Source organism: Mustela putorius, unplaced genomic scaffold, assembly GCF_011764305.1.
Source record: "Mustela putorius furo isolate JIRA1106 unplaced genomic scaffold, ASM1176430v1.1 tig00000460_pilon_pilon_pilon, whole genome shotgun sequence".
In the NCBI taxonomy this organism is placed as follows: Eukaryota; Metazoa; Chordata; class Mammalia; order Carnivora; family Mustelidae; genus Mustela; species Mustela putorius.
In genome coordinates this window covers 11107936-11124769 of record NW_025421389.1, presented here as the reverse complement: position 1 = coordinate 11124769, position 16834 = coordinate 11107936, and the positions used below count along the sequence as shown (strand labels likewise).

At 35.8% G+C, this 16834-nt stretch overlaps 1 protein-coding gene across 3 annotated transcripts in view; it reads right to left on the bottom strand.

The window, feature by feature from the left end:
- Window positions 1-16834, bottom strand: part of ARHGAP32 (Rho GTPase activating protein 32) — a 297156-nt gene that overhangs the window by 205920 nt on the left and 74402 nt on the right. The window contains exon 1 of one of the 3 annotated variants that reach the window (XM_004763903.3): window positions 2930-3362. The exons of 1 other annotated variant lie outside the window; for it this stretch is intronic. In XM_004763903.3, the coding sequence (XP_004763960.2) occupies window positions 2930-3045 (116 nt within the window). In that variant the 5' untranslated portion in view covers window positions 3046-3362. Of the gene's footprint in view, window positions 1-2929; window positions 3363-16834 lie in introns of those variants that run through there. One more of the 3 variants, XM_004763904.3, reaches the window with a different exon arrangement.

The following is a 16834-nucleotide window of genomic DNA, read 5'->3' as shown; positions in this document are numbered from 1 at the left end:
TGAAACCAGAACCCTGGGATCATGACCTAAGCCAAAGACAGCCGCTTAACTGACTGAGCCACCCAGGTGCCCTTTTAAAATAATTAAAACATCTCTGCTTTTCTTTTTCTGCCTCATATTCCTCTTACTTACTTACAGAGGGCTCTTTTCATGATCCTTAAGGACTATTCTATTCTAAGGACTACGACAATCTCTAAATGTTCTAATCAAAGAACTATTTTAACAGTGATAATGGTAGGTAGTAATTTCACTCTACAAATCAGAAATCAGAAAATGAGAGATTTGTGACTCAGTGGTAGACAAGTTTGAACTATTGCTATGAAGGAAACTGGGCAATGTTCCACAATACTAGAATATTAGAAAAAGTATCCTTTCTTCCAACCAAGTCTAAAAATAAACTCCATTCCAAAACCTACTGGACAAATATGAATGCCCCTCTGTGAGTGCTTCCTCCTAAAGCAGATGATAGCTGGAAACTCCACAAACCTACACCACAGGTATGGTCTGACTTTATCAGTCATGGTGTCTCAAATGACACAGTGCTATTTTTCTAAGAATCAATTTAAAACTAGATTAGAAACCACTGAGAGATAAAGAACAGTACACAATCCTTTGCCCTAGCGGAGTGTGCGTGTGTAAATGAAATTAACTAGAATATAAAGAATGACAGTTTGATTTAACGTGTATTAGCACAGATTTTTAAAAGAAATACATGAAGACTTTTCTGTATATTTTCTTTATTACTAAATTGCTTTTACTAAAATAATTTTCATACATAACACTGAGTCTACTATTTGGTTCTCTGAAGGTTACAGCAACAACTCCTACCATCCAACCCTTCACCTTCAACACCCACACGCGCATTTTTTCTGTTAGGCATTTTAGCTGGAACGCTGCTGTGAATGTGGCAAAGCACTGTGCGGCTGCATTTCCTCAGGTCTTAACAGGTGAGAAACACTACATGACATGGGCCTTACCCAGATCTCTTCTTGCACTTTCAAATAATTTAAAATCAAACCTCAAAGATGTATTTGGTCTGGGAGAGCCTTGATGATATTCAGATATGAAAGATCACTATAAAAAGGACCAATGCCCTATGGTGTGTCATGGTTTCCTAAAACAGTGCAAGCAATAGAGTTCAGTTTCTCAGGATGAAAATGCTATCACAGAGTCTTGAGGAAAAGAAAGCTCAATCTTGCACAGATTTTTTTTTTTTTAAATTTAAGTCAGAAGAAAATCCAGACAGGCTCCTGCTGCCTAACAAGTAAATCAAGGATGACAGTACCAAATCTATTGCAACAACAAAGTCTAGGTTGTCTCTTCCTTTGACTAATATCCCAAAATAACTTTTATAATTTTACACCAAGTCAAACAGGTTTAATACCAACAAAATAAATACTTTATTTTTCCTAACTGTCCATGAGACACTGACCATATTATAAAGAATATATGCAACATCAGCATATCTTGGGAGAGAAGCTTACTCAAATAAGAAAGGCCAAATAAAATTATGGGAAGAATGAGAAAGTTTATACAAAAAAAAAAAAAAAAAGAATTTCATATGTTAATAGTACATTTTCAGACTTTGTACTAAACTTTTCTACAAATTTAAAACATTCTTATTCATTTTAGCCATGGAGTGGCAAATTTAATGTGGGTTACCAAGACTTCCTTATATTCAATCCTTTCTGCCATTTATCCTAGACTTTACTTTTTTATTTTATTTTTTTTAGATTTTACTTACTTATTTTGGAGAGAGAGGGTACAAGGGAGCACAAGCGGGGGGAGAAACAGAGGAAGAATGAGAGAATCTCAAGTAGACTCCGCACTGAGCACTGAGCCTGCCTCAATCCCAGGACCCTGAGATCATGACCTAAACTGAAATTAAGAGACAGGAGCTCAACCGACTGAGCAACTCAGGCACTCTTACCCTAGACTTTAAAAACCAAATCTGTGGATAAAGATATTAACTTGAGAGAGACTCTTTTTGAACTTTAAACATAAAGATAAGATCTGATGTAAATAATGGTATGTTCACCTACCCAAGTACTCACAGGTAAAATTATATAATAGATGTTTAATTGCTCGTGTGGGTGTCAATGATAATATGTAGAACAAACTTCTTCAAGAGATGATTTAATAACTCTAAAAGAATGAATCTGCTAACCCTGTTTGAAAAAAAAAAAAAGTCTCCTAAAATTTGTAACAGAATTAATAAACCAATGGCACTGTTTCCACAAGCAGGGTAAGACCTCTTTCTTCACTAGTACTATCACACTTTGAGATCTGCTTAATCAGGAGGCATTCCCTAAAAACTTCAGTTATGAAGTTACAAGTAGAAATTCAAAGCCAAGAAAGATTCCCAAGAGGGGAAGGAGAGTGAGATATAAGGTCAGAGATAAGAATAGGGATCAAAGCCATGAAATAATTAATTTGTACTTATAGTCCAAATGTTTCATACACATGAATAAGACAACAAAAGCATCCATGCATGTAGGGGCATATATACACAAACATTGAAAAAAAAAGCAAAGGAAAAAGGAAGAAAAACGTACTACATTCAAATTCAGATCAAATCTATTAGGTACAAATCAGACACAGGAAGGAGTGGTAGATAGTTCATTCATTATGAGTCTCTACTTGAAATTCCTGAAACGCTACTACAAAACCTGTCTAACACCTTCTCTTCCTGGTGTTCTAACAAGTCATTTAAAATGCATTTTATAAGCTCAGGGCATGTTGTGGAATGAAGAGTGCTATGTACAACTAGAAACCTGTTCTTTTCAGCTCCAAACCTTCCCCCCAGAGAAAAGACAATCTTACCAGAAAAGAGATTTAAAAATAGAGAAGATCGGGAAGGAGTGCCATGGTAGAGGGAGTGGACAGAGAAACAAAGGTGAGAAGGGAGAGCTGTGAATTCCATAATTACCTGAAGTTGTCTTCCCTCTCTCCCTCTTCACTGCCAGGCATCTCGGTTAAAACTTCAGAATCCAACCAAAAGACACTATCATCTCCTGAAATGCTACTCTCACTTTCAGTCTCCATCTTGTAGTCAAAAAATTTAAACCTCAAGGCATGGAATAAAGACCACCACCAACGTTCAAGGTGTTCAGCTCTGTTTATGTGTGGCTGATACACAGCAATATGTGATCATGCCGGGCCACAGTCTATTACGTGCTATTTTAATTACAGTTGGGGTAAAGACAGGAAATCACACATAGCACACTCACTGCCTCTGACTGCTCTGCACCTGGGACACCCAGGCCCCTCCCACTGCCTCAGGCTCTGTGACCTACATAATCAAACTCAGAACCCAAATCAAGGTGATTTTTCACTAATTATTGATTTAATAACAATTTTTCTCTACACAAGTCTCCAGTTACTAAGTTAAAAACACATTTTCAAAGTGCAGGATTTTCTTATTTTGCTATTTCAGAATTCAGAAAGGTAAACAGAAAACTGGAAAGACTAACGCTATATGTAAAAGTCTCCTGGGCCAACCACAATGAGAGGGAGGCACAGTTACAGACCTCACAGTTGAGGAGGATCACAATTCAGAGCGAAGAAAAGCATGCTGCAGGGACCTGCCCGACTTCATGCCTTCTAATACTACACCCATCTTTCCTTCCCCGCAGTAATAACTGCCAGAGACACCTTGCTCAGGTATCCAAAATGCGACCTAACAGCCGCCAGGCTTGTCTGTGACCTTTTAAAGATAGATAAGTACGTACATACATACGTATCCACTCTAAGGTTAAGGGCCTGGAAGATTACATTAAACAAAAGCATGCAACATTTTTACACATCATTTAAACTGCAGACGCCCATGGTAGCCATAAAATGACCTGCTGGGAAATGAGGGAAAAGTATAGCATCTGTAACACGGGCAATGACACAGCTGTTCCTCAGGAAACAGCCACGTTGGTACCAACCCCTGACATGTCAGCTACTCATCTTTTCGCCCAGCAATTTCCCTTCTAGGAAACCACTTTATTTTCACAGGTAGAAATAAGGAATGAACAGAAATATTCAGGGCAGTAAGATTTATAACAGCAAAAACCACCTAACTTGCTCATTTAACAGAAAACTGGATAATCGAATTATGGACTCTCCACAGAATGGAAGGCTGTACAGATGGGGGAACGAGAAACACAAGGCAGCCCTACTGGTCATGACAGGACACAAACCCTAAGGCACATTATTAAGGCAAAGAAGAAAGAGGTAAAGGTGTACCACAGGATATATGAAATGCTACCATTCCCATTTGCAAAGAGGAGGAAGGAGAAATACACAGGACTACGTGTGCAGAATATACACAGGACAGCACCCGTGACAGCTGCCATCTCCAAGGGCAAAACGTAGCGAGAAGATGACCGCAGATGACCGCGAGGGAGACAGGTTTTCACTGTATCATGCACACACCACCCTCGCAAAATAATAACTAATTTTAACGTAGTCTTTTATATTCCCCTAGCAAAGAATCAGATTTTTAAGTGCTATTTTAAGTATTTAGGTCTTTTTTTCCTCCTAAACAAATCTAACCCCTTTAATGTGTTTCATGAATCCTATGTACCTTTCCTTTTAACTACTTTTTTTGCTCTTTCATTGCTGTCATTGATTGCCTCACCTCTTCAACTCCTTTCAAACATGAAAACGTGAACTGTAAGCAGAACTTTTACAGAGACTCCTGAGGACAGTCTGACCAACATAGCTCACTCAGGAAATCACCTTTTCTAGTCCTGGGGCCACTGCAGAACTGTCCTCCCCAGACACCTCTGCTGCAGTGACAGCCTTTGATCCCACCAATCTGACCAGTGCACCAAGACCTTCCACAGGTCTCACAGTTTTGACTCTATCAGTTCAAAACAGTTTTAACTTCAAAATCAACATGTTCTGTTCCCTTCTTCAGTGCTAACTAAGGCAGTGAACAGCAGGGAGCATGTCTTAAGGCACACAGTGGAGTCAATCACAGGGGCTACCAAAAACTGAGAAGACTCCATATTCCTGAAGACCACAACTGCTTTAACTCCTTTTTCCCCTGGTTGGCTTAAAACCTGACCAGGCTTCACTTCTCCAACAAACTTTTGTGGGGCACAAGTCTCTGATCTAAACAGAAGCCATCATGGAGAGTTTAGAATCAAATGAGTCTTCATCATCTACTGACCAAGAGGTAAGGAAGACATGGGATAGGGAAGTTCCTAAGTCTACCACAGCAAGAGGAAGAGGAATTTTCACAACAGTTTAAGAATTAGATGCATTTTTTTCAAGAGAAATATTTTTAAAGTGGCTTAATTTCCTAGTAGCAGTAGTAATAATAACAGCAAACATACACTGAGTACTTAATTGCCAAACATTGTGGGCCTTACAAAATTAATTATAATTTATTATGTAATTCTCATACATAGGAGCTATTATAATCCTCATATTAAAGGTAAAGAAATTGAAGTTAGCATAATGATTTGTCCAGGGTTATTCACTTTGTAAAGTTTGTAATTAAAGTACTTTTTAAAAATCTACCTAAAATCTAACCACCATGTAAAATAATATTTCTGTGAGGAAAATATGTGGCTTTCAATATGATCTACATTTAGCTCACCAGACTGACCCGCTCTCATCTCGTAATTCTGTTGTATACTGACAACCTGCGTTCACTTCTACACAGCACCCTCCACACATCTGGGTGGACTACAAAGAAAGGGTGCACACAGGGATCACGAAACAAAGCAGCAGCAGAGCAGCAAGAGAACTGAGGTCCTGATACTCCCATTTCAGTGCTCCTTTTCCCACACTTTATATTAGAATTCATTTTATCAATTCTGTTCAAAACATAGCAAAGGCTCAATAAATATCTCCTGAACTGGGCACCAACCTTTGGTCACAGAATGCGTCACAACTGTGACTCTAAATAGATACAGATACACCAGGGCGCCTGGGTGGCTCATTGGGTTAAGCATCTGCCTTCAGTTCAGGTCATGATCTCAGGGTCCTGGGATTGGGCCCCACATCAGGCTCTTTGCTCAGCAGGAGCCTGCTTCTCCCTCTCCCTGCTGCTCCCCCTGCTTGTACTCTCCTCTGTCAAATAAATAAAATCTTAAAAAAAAAAAAAAAAATACCTTTAAATACAGATATACCAAACAGACTCTTCAGAAAATTATGTATTCTCAATGTGAGGAGCATATGTCTAGGTGTAATTTATATTATATATATATATATATATATATATATATATAAAAGTATGATATTTAGCTCTTTTGAAGAGTTATTCTGAGTTAGATCTCTTTGAATATATATTTCTAAAGAGGCAAATCTGCCTCTTTAGAGTATTAGTATTAATTATATTAATACTATTAGTATTAATACTATATATTATATATTATATTAACACTATTAGTATTAATACTATTAATACATTAATACTATTAGTATTACTATATAAATAATTACATTAGAAAGAAAAGTTAAACACAATTCCTCCTCCAATATTTTCAATAACTAAAGATTTTCTTCCAACATAAAAAGCACCATATATAATATATAAATGTTACCCATCATTAATCATTATTATACTATGTATTTATTCTCAATTCCAGATTACTTGTACCTTTAAATTGTTTTTCTAACTGGGGTGCCTGGGTGACTCAGTCAGTTGAGCAGCCGACTCCTGATTTCAGCTCAGCTCGTTTTCAGGGTCATGGGATCAAGCCCGGAGTTGGGCTCCCTGCTCAGAGTGGAATCTGTCTGAGATCCTCTCTCTCCCTTTCCCACTGCCCCTCCCCCCATTTGTGCACACTCTCTAAATAAATCAAACTTTTTAAAAATTTTTTGAATTGTTTTTCTAACCAGCAGTAGATTGTTTGTAGGATTCTTACGTTGCAATGACTAACTTCAAGAGAATAACTATTTTCTTTTTTACTACAGAATACTCCTGGGTTCTGGATCATCACACACAGACATCTGATTCAGTTTACCAATATATCTAAAGGGCAAACAATTATGCATACTTTATTTCATTAAAATTTATCTAAGTATAATAAATGTATTTGTTTCCTGATAAATTGTTTCATTAAAATATCTAAGATATACAATTAACTTAACATGATCCTCTATGTCACTTAAAACACCAAAAGAAAAAGTCTATTTGACTAGAAAATGGAATGTATCATGTTAGAGCAGATTTGCCTCTTTAGAAATATATATTCAAAGAGATCTAACTCAGAATAACTCTTCAAAAGAGCTAAATAAAATTTCAAAAAATTGGATATCTTAATAAGGTATCTCCCCTATTGCAACAATATATGCATTTTTTAAAATATGTTGTATTTCAGGGCACCTGGGTGGCTCAGTGGGTTAAGCCTATGCCTTCAGCCCAGGTCACAATCTCAGGGTCCTGAGATCAAGCCCCACATCAGGCTCTCTGCTCAGCTTCCCCCCTCTCTCTGCCTGTCTCTCTGCCTACTTGTGATCTCTCTCTGCCAAATAAATAAACAAAACCTTTTTAAAAAAAATAAAAAAATAAAGAATATGTTGGTATTTCAAAAAGCTGTGTCATGAAACTGGAAAACAAATTTCAATAGAAATAGAAATATTTTGAAATCAGATAGACATTGGCTCAAATCTCAACTATGTTTTAGAGAAAGTGTGGTTTGAGGTAAGTAGCTTAAATTGAGTCTCAGTTTGGTAATCTCTAAAAGAGGAATCAGAAATAATGCATAATGAAACTACCCTATTGCACAGTAAAGATCCTCTATAAATGACAGCCATCATCCTCATCATCACTGACACCTTGGAATGTTTTTATTGTTATAATTGTATAAAAACTGAGAAACAAGATATTTTATCTTTAATATTTGGCTTTCTTCAGTCATATCACTTTGTAATTTTTACCACTATTTTAAAAGAGTAGTAATCTAATATATAAAAGGAAACAAGTCTCAACTAAGAGATAATATTCTACTTATTTGAATCCCTTTCATGAATATAGATGAAAATAAAAAATTAGAAGCAAAAGCTCATATACTCCCCTTAATACATTAACATAAGGATTACAAAATACATATAAAATTAGATCATAAGACAGTTCACCATGACATTTCCAATCTCATTAATGAGTGATTTTTAGTGGAAATTTCTCAAAAATACGCACAAACTCACTCAAAATTTAACTAAAATCAACTATTGTTTTAAAATTATATATCCTTAGTCAACCAAGCAAAGATTAAAAGCATAATTTCTGGTATTCAAGTTTTAAAATGTGTTAATATTTATTATAATGTAGAATACTGCCTTCAACAATATATAATCTCAGGCTATGTTTTCACTGAATCAGTAACTACCATCAATTGTTACACATTCTAGAATCTTCATCCCATGCAAATACTGATTGAAGAAAAATACTGAAATTCAGTCTACTGAATCAGACTTCTTCAACACAATTTTTAACCATAGTGCTATAGTCTGTCTGGTATCAGTAACTGAAAAAAAAATCAGAAACACTATATAGATTAGATTCCATTATTATAAGAAAAATAGTGTGTGTGTGTGTGTGCGTGTGTGTATAAAAAACACATAGGAGATCATATAACAAAAACACTGAGTAATTTTTACTTTCTTCTTTAATTTACCTATAAGTTTTTAATTTCTAACATAAAAATGTGTTAGCAATTTAATTTTTTAGTTTTAAACAAATTAACTCGTAAGTTAAAAGATCCCTTCCATAGTTTTTCTCTTGCATAGCTGAATGCTTATTTCTGCCATCTCATATAAAATAGACATCAACAATAAATGCTTATTGAACAAATACATACAAGTGAACAACAGAAAAATATAAGTGCCAAGCTTAGGGAATATAAGTTCAAAAATAAATAAAGTCAGTATGCATAAATAAGGCAATCTTCTTGCATACACCAAGGCAAATCTAAAATGATGATGAATAGGAACAAGTAAAATAGCAAAGGAGAAAAGCAAAAACAATTATGTGGGCTGAACAAGGAAACTTAGAAGTTCTTTATGTATCGGAATCTCAGAATCAGATGTAAATCTGCAATAGGAATTAATTTAATAGGAATTAAAATAAATTTAATTCCTCCTCTACAGTGGGAATTTAATCCCTCCTCAAAGAAGAACCAAAATCTATGGAATTTGCACCTCATTAATAAAGAAACCTAATGCCTCTACTGTAAGGGCAAAGACAGCATCTGCTTACTGTCAAATTCATATACCACATCACCTTGTTTCACTGTTTCCCTTTCAAAAGTTCATAAAATCTAACCCAAGAATACTTTGTTCCAAAACTCAAGAGTTCAAGGTGCTCTTGCACAAGGGAAAAAGAACATGATATCTGCATTAACATACTCTTCCAAATGAAATTCGTCAGAGACTGAATAGAACAATTCCTACAACTACCAAGCCACGGGCACACAGAACAGGCAAGTTGTCTCAGCATGAGCATTCCATTAGTAGACTCTGTAAATAAACAAAACAAAAACACTTGCTTCATCACAATCCAGATATCTCGAGATAACCTCACTGGTCTGAGACACTACTTAAAATAGTGTTTCAATCTACAGATAAAATAAAACTATACTGTTGTTAACAAAGTTAAACTCTGAAATGTCATAATTCTTCTGGCAATGAGTTTAAGGCCACTAACATACAACATCTATAAGTAATGATTAAATGAAAACAATGCTTAAAAAGTAGTAAGTAAAAGCATAGTGTCAAAAATTAAGAACTAATTATGCTACAACTGATCCGGTAAAAGGCTTTATAAAGACAACAAAGATTCTATATTCTATAATATAATGCTGAATTAAAGAAATTATTTTCTGAGCTAGAATTCTCACTGATAATGTCATAAGCAGTGAGGTACAGAGAATAAAAAGGCTTTACATTCCTTTTACAAGTTTAGGGCCTTAGAAAACTATAGTCTTGGCAAAAACTGAAATTTATGTACAGTACTTCTAGTAATTCCTGTAACCAGACTGCCTCCTAATGTTAATGATGTTGCAAAGAAAAATGTCAAATGTAAATTTAATGAGTGATAATCGGAGGAGAAAGCAAGTGATTCAAGTAAACTCTATCTTAGTAGAAGGTCTGGGAGAGAACAGGATGAAATCACTACGTGAAAAAAATTAAATTAGGGCTAAGCAAAAAGAAAAAAATCAAAAACAAAACAAACAAACAACAACAAAAAATAAACAGCTGTACTAAGTCTGCATGCCTGAAAAGCTCAGGGTAGGGTGCCTGGGTGGCTCAGTCAGTTAATGGCCCAACTCTTGATTTAGGCTCAGGTTGTGATCTTGGGGTTACGGGATCAAGCCCGCATCAAGACTCGTGATCAGTATGGATTCTGCTTGGGATTCTCTCTCTCCCTCTCTCTCTGACCCTCCCTCTGCTCTGTTATAAATCAATCAATCAATCAATCAAATCTTTTTTTAAAAAGTTCAGGGTATGGCATAACATAATTTAGTGGAGTCTCTCCCACAATATACTAGAAAAAATGTCAATTAATCAAATGCTTTTACCTAGTAGTATCCTTACCTGGATGGCTCACTCTAGTGCATGTTGATTTGCAACTCAACTAAATTTTGGCAGCCTGCTACCTATTTCATACCACTCGCTCCCTTACTATCAGCTGACAAGGGTGGCAAGAGTCACAGTGGGAGCCAACAGCAAGCTCCTTCATGTCTTAGAGAACATCCAACTACTTATAAAATTCCAAGTATTTTTCTCAAAGCACAATCAGCCTGTCCTCAAATAACAAAAGTTAAACCCATACTAGTAAATGTGAATCATGCCCAATTATTCTGATGTATCTCCAAATAAGTGTACTTCTACTCCTGGTATCAATAATTCTTTAATTTTATTTTCTTAGCAAGGAGAATTAAGTTCTTATCTGCTCATTTAGCTTTATTTCAGCAAACAGGTATTTTTTCCTATTACCCACTGTTATAGAAATTTATTCTGGTAAATTTTATTAATTACAAAAATAATAATGTAAATCTTTTCATGAGTAAACTATAATAGAGAAGCAAAAAGTTAACGGAGATAGCTCTTTAAAAGATACACAGATTTACATTTAAGTTTGAATGACACATTAATTTGGAATTGAGTATCTGCCTATTTCTTCTTATTTGGCTAAAGCCAGACATTAATATTATCATCTGTGGTGCTTTTCATGTGGTATTTTCAAAAGATGTAGTAAATGCAAAGTATATTTTATAATCTCTGAAAAAGTACTTCAAAATAATAAAGTTATTTCTTAAGTGTCAATTCAGAATCTTCAAATTATATCACTATGTCCTTGTGGTAAATTAAGCATGTTTAAGAACTGAACTAACTTGTTATGTATTGATTAGTAATTTATTAAGATACTGTTTCACCATTTTAAGTAGTATTCAAGTTAAATATACAAAGCAACTTGAAAACAACAGTACTATTTCTGAGTATCGATGGTTTCCATTTAGGAAATAATGTTGGATTTTTTTCTTTTAATTTAATGAAGTTAAGATGACTCAAATTCCTCTGTGCCACTTATTACTTACGTAAATTCCAGCGATTTGCTCGAGATCTCTTAAGTTCAATTTCCTCATCTGATCAGAATAACCATGCCCAATTATACTGCAATTGAAGTGATCAGATGAAATCAGATATATAAACTATCTATGTACCACAACATTTGTAAATAGTGCTAAAAAAAAAAAACCAGAAGGTATAATAGAAGAAAGACATTTCATGAATCCATGTTCTGGATCTACTAAAAAACGTTGAACTTCCTTAGGAGAATAAACATTTTCATGAGATAATGACTCTTTTAAATTACTAAAATATCATGATCTCACCTAAGGTAATTAACCAATAATGCCTTAATATCATAAATATGTAGCCAATGCGCCAGGCTTTCCATTTCTCATGGACTTTTTTTCTAACAGTTGGCTTGTTTGAGTCACAAAGTCCACACACGGTGGTATTACAGTTAATAAGTCTCTTAAGTACCTTGTGATTTTAAGGTTCCCTCTCCTCCTTTATTCTTGTCATGCGATTGTTCAAGAAACCAAATCCTGTATATTCTCTAACATTCAGTCTGGTTCTACAGGCCCCTCTAGCTCTCATATTGCCTTTACAGGCAGGCAATAATTCTTTTTTTTAAAGATTTTATTTATTTATTTATTTGAGAGAGACAAAGAGAGCGTTGGTGCATGGATGAGCACTAGCAGGAGGAGGGGCAGAGGGAAAGGGAGAGGCAGACTCCCTGCTGAGCAGAGAGCCTGACTTAGGGCTCAATCCCAGAACTGAGATCACAAACTGAGCCAAAGGCAGATGCTTAACCCACAGCCACCGAGGCGTCTCTACAGGCATTAATTCTTTTTTTTTTTTTTTGAAGATTTCATTTATTTATTTGACAGAGATCACAAGTAGGCAGAGAGAGGCAGGCAAAGGGGTGGGGGGGAGCAGGCGCCCTGCTGAGCAGAGAGCTTGATGTGGGACTCCATCCCAGGTGCCCCACAGGCATTAATTCTTAAAAGCTATATGGAATGAGGGGCACCTGGGTGGCTCAGCTGGTTAAGCCACTGCTTTCAGCTCAGGTCATGATCCCGGAGTTCCGGGATCGAATCCTGCATCGGGCTCCCAGTTCTGCGGGGAGTCTGCTTATCCCTCTGACCTTCTCCCCTCTCATGTTCTCTCTCACTCTCTTTCTCAAATAAATAAATAAAATCTTTTAAAAAAGAAAAAAGCTATATGGAATGCTTTAGTTTGATACTTTCTGCCTCAACAACCAGGCTTCTAAAATAAATACTAATCAAATGAACAACAACAAAAAAAAAAAAAAAGGTAAAATATTATAAATACAAAAACAAAAGTACCCAAAGGGCCATAGAGAAGATATTCTTGCAATGACTTAAAAAGGTATGAGTGGGACAGCTGTATGAGGCAACGCACATTTAGAGGTTTCAAGTGTTGTTCTGACTTCTAACCTACATGGGCTCTTGCATCCTGTACTGCATCTAGGACATTAACTATATCCCCTTACATGATCTACTAAATCCATCGGCAGTATCTGCACACATCTGGACAATCTATGACTAGTACTAAAACTCAACCCAGCATGTTTGCCACTACTCAGTCCCTATCATTTTAGAAGGGCAACATAAAAGCTGTACGAACTATGGAATATCTTTAACGGAAAGGACAGTAACTATGAGGGCTCCTATCTGGGCAGGTATTAGAAACAACTGAGATCCTGGAATAAACTATCAACTAGATGAATAAAGCTAAAATAGAGAAATACACCAAAATCTAGTACACTAAACTTAATTTACAAACTCTTAAACATTTGAAAACAAAAGATTAGTAGGAATCAAGAGGCCAAAGATTCACCTATGTAATGGGCTGCATATCTTAGAAAACACCGATTCACATACAGGGGAATAAATATCTTCATGAGCTTGTGAATCCAATGTGTCAGTATCAAGTAACAGAGTTTGCCAAGAATTAGACCGTCTCCTCTCCATCCATCTGAGAAAACACTGTTACTATTTGGCCAGTGTATCAAAATCTACAAGCCAAAGAATAGTTAAAATAGGAAAAGATTCTACAACTATCAACTATATCCACACACTAACAAGGAGTTCTTAAGTGAACAAATGGAAGACAATTCATCATGCACTGGTTTTTCTGCCAGCATCAAAGCAGGCAAGGATCACCATCCACTCTGTCACTTTTCAAATATACAACAGATAAAAGCACAATAAAAATGCCACCTTAGACTATTTTTAAAGCATTCTGACATATTTCAAAGCAAATGACAAAAAGAAATTAAGCCAAGGGAAGGGTGGGAATCTTACATCAAAAACACAGATTTTACGGAACTAAACTTTTAAAAGAAAAAGCACTGAGAATTTAATTCATTATAACTTTCCCATAATTACATAGCAGTTCTAATATTAAAGAGCTTAATAATAAACACAGGTGTAACATATTATAGGAAATGAGTAGGCAACAAGAAAATATGGTCACGGCATTGTTTTACAAGGAAAAAACTAAGGATGCTCCTTCAAGTGTCTAAAACAGAAATTTCCAATCCTTTTTTTCTATCCCCAAACAGTTCAAAAAAATGCACACATTGGTTAATAAAACTGACTCATAACCTATTTAGAGATTTATTTTGATTAACAAAAATTTAAAAGCAAATTATCTCTGAGAGTATCAAGCTTGTTCAGTATTCAAACCTTAAGTTGAAAATTATTTTATTTAGAACTTAATTTCATTGAAATTGGCAACACAAAAGAAGTTAGTTTTAAGCAGGGATGGGGAGGAAGAGCTAGATGAAATGGAGTCTCTGGTTAGCTAAGGGCAAAATGCGAAGGTAAAAAAGAGTAGTAAGGCAAAAAGTAAACTTGTAACTCCTTATAAATTCACAGATGAGGTGCGCCTGGGTGGCTCAATCAATCAAGCATCTGCTTTCCATTCAGATCATGATCACAGGGTCCTGGGATCAAGCCCTATCAGGCTCCCTGCTCAGTGGGGAGTCTGCTTCTTTCTCTCCCTCTGCCACTCCCTCTGCTCATGCTTCTCCACTCCTTCTCAAATAAATAAAATTTTTTTTAAATTTCGCAGATGACATAAAACATTAACCAGGTTATCTGGGGACATCAGAAAATTATTCAAAACCTTCTGGAAATAACACCAAGGTGTCAGAATTCTCAACTGTGCAGACACTAGATGTGAATCAATATTGGGGGGGGTGGTAATTTTTAGGTTGATTGATATTCCTGTTAGGCTATAATCTCTGAAATCAGGAACATTTGTCTGAGTATTTGGTATAATGTCTATAACAGTAAAGGAGAATTTGGCCAATGGTTACTTAATGCTGAAAAAAATAAAGGACCAGAGAAATATCTGGGTCAGAGAATACACAGAACTTGAAACGATTAGCACTTACAAAAATGTGAGAAATTCAACTACTTTCAAAGTTAGACAAAATCTTAAAGACTACCTCATCTGAAGTCAGAAAGTAAACTAAACTGTAGAAATTCGTGTTTCCAGGACACCCAGGTGGCTCGGTCAACTAAGCATCTGCCTTCAGCTCAGGTCATGATCCCAGGGTTCCAGGATTGAGTCCACACTGGGCTCAATGGGTTCAATGGAGAGTCTGCTTCCTCCTCTCCCTCTGCCTGCCACTACCCTGCTTGTGCACTCACTCACTCTCTCTCTAACAAATAAATAAAATCTTTAAAAAAAAAAAAAAAGGAAGAAAGGAAACTCATGTTTCCTTTTCCTACCTTACAATTAATTGTATAATAAACTTTCAGGAAGTATCTCATTTTAATTCTGATACCCACAAAAACCTAGTGGTGTGATCAAGAAAACAACACTATCCCCTATATTCCATTTAAGGGAACTGAGGCTTGCCCAAGATCACATAATCTATAAGTGGTATTTATCTCTTAGGTTATTTGTGAAGGAACAGCTAAAATATCTCCTCCACCAAAAACTTTTCAAATTATTCCCCAGTCCAAAGCATTCTCCTGTCTGCTGTCCTACAATATTTTGAAAAACACTTTCAAAATACTTTTTAAAATAGAAGAGAAATAGGCATTAAAAGGATAAGTGATTTGCCCCCGGACACAAGGATATAGCTGGGAGACCAACTCCAGATATGATCACTACACAGTTTCCCAAAATGATCATTAAATATGATCTCTTCTGCTAGAACACATTTCTGTAACACGGATCAGATCACATTCAGGTTATATGTAATATTTTTTCCCCACACATTAATGCTTTCAGTCAGATACATGCAGTGTAACAGGAAGTTCACGACCATATGGTGGACGCAGTAAAATGCAGGGGCTCATTGGACTGTACATAACGCCCATTCACACCACTCTGATGCTGTTCTCAACTTGGTCCCACACTGTGTCTGGTAGGGCTTTTGCATGCTACTTACTCGTTTTTGCATACTTTGCCCTTGTCTCTGTAATTCAGCAGCTTCAATGCTTCATGACCCCTTGTCATCATGGTAACCATCACCTTTTTTTTTCTAAGATAAAATCCTGTATTTAATGTAATATTTCCTTACTAGCAATTTGACATTGTCTTTTTAACTGCACTGTTATTATTAGGATTGTTTTTTATTTTATTAGTGCTCTGGATACAGAGCTGTAGAGTTTCTGAGCAATTTGTACAACTCTATTTTTATCAGACCTTTTTAGTACATGATTTGTAAAAGCACAAGATTTTCCAGAAACACATACATTACAGTATAGCAAAAACTGTATAAAAATGTTTTAAAACCAATATCAGAGAATTACACAAACTATGGCTGACTCATAAACTTGACCAGACATCAGAATCACAGGAGTAGCTAAAAAAAAAGTACAGATTCTCCCAAACCCACAGACACTGGATTTCCAGAGACCAGAACCTAGAATATGCATTTGAAATTCTTCAGTTGATTCTACTTATTTGACAGGCCAGTTGCTTAATGATCAGGTATTTACATAAGAAAGAAATAAGCACAGAAATTACACACTCCCAAAATGATATATAGGTTTTCTTTCTGAAATGACTGGTGATCCAAGCAAAAGAAACAGCATTCCTAAATGAAGAGTATTAAAATTGTATAAATAGCCATTGCTAACCCTATAACTTACAATTAATTCAAACTGATCAATTCAAATATGAAGTGCTGTACATCAGTTGTGATTACTAAGAGGCTGAATGAACGGTGCTAGCAATGTAGCCATCAACTACACCCTCTCACTGGTTGCCTCGTTAGCAAATAAGGCCCTCACAGTAGTAAAGAAAAGCAAAATCATGGGGTTTATAATAC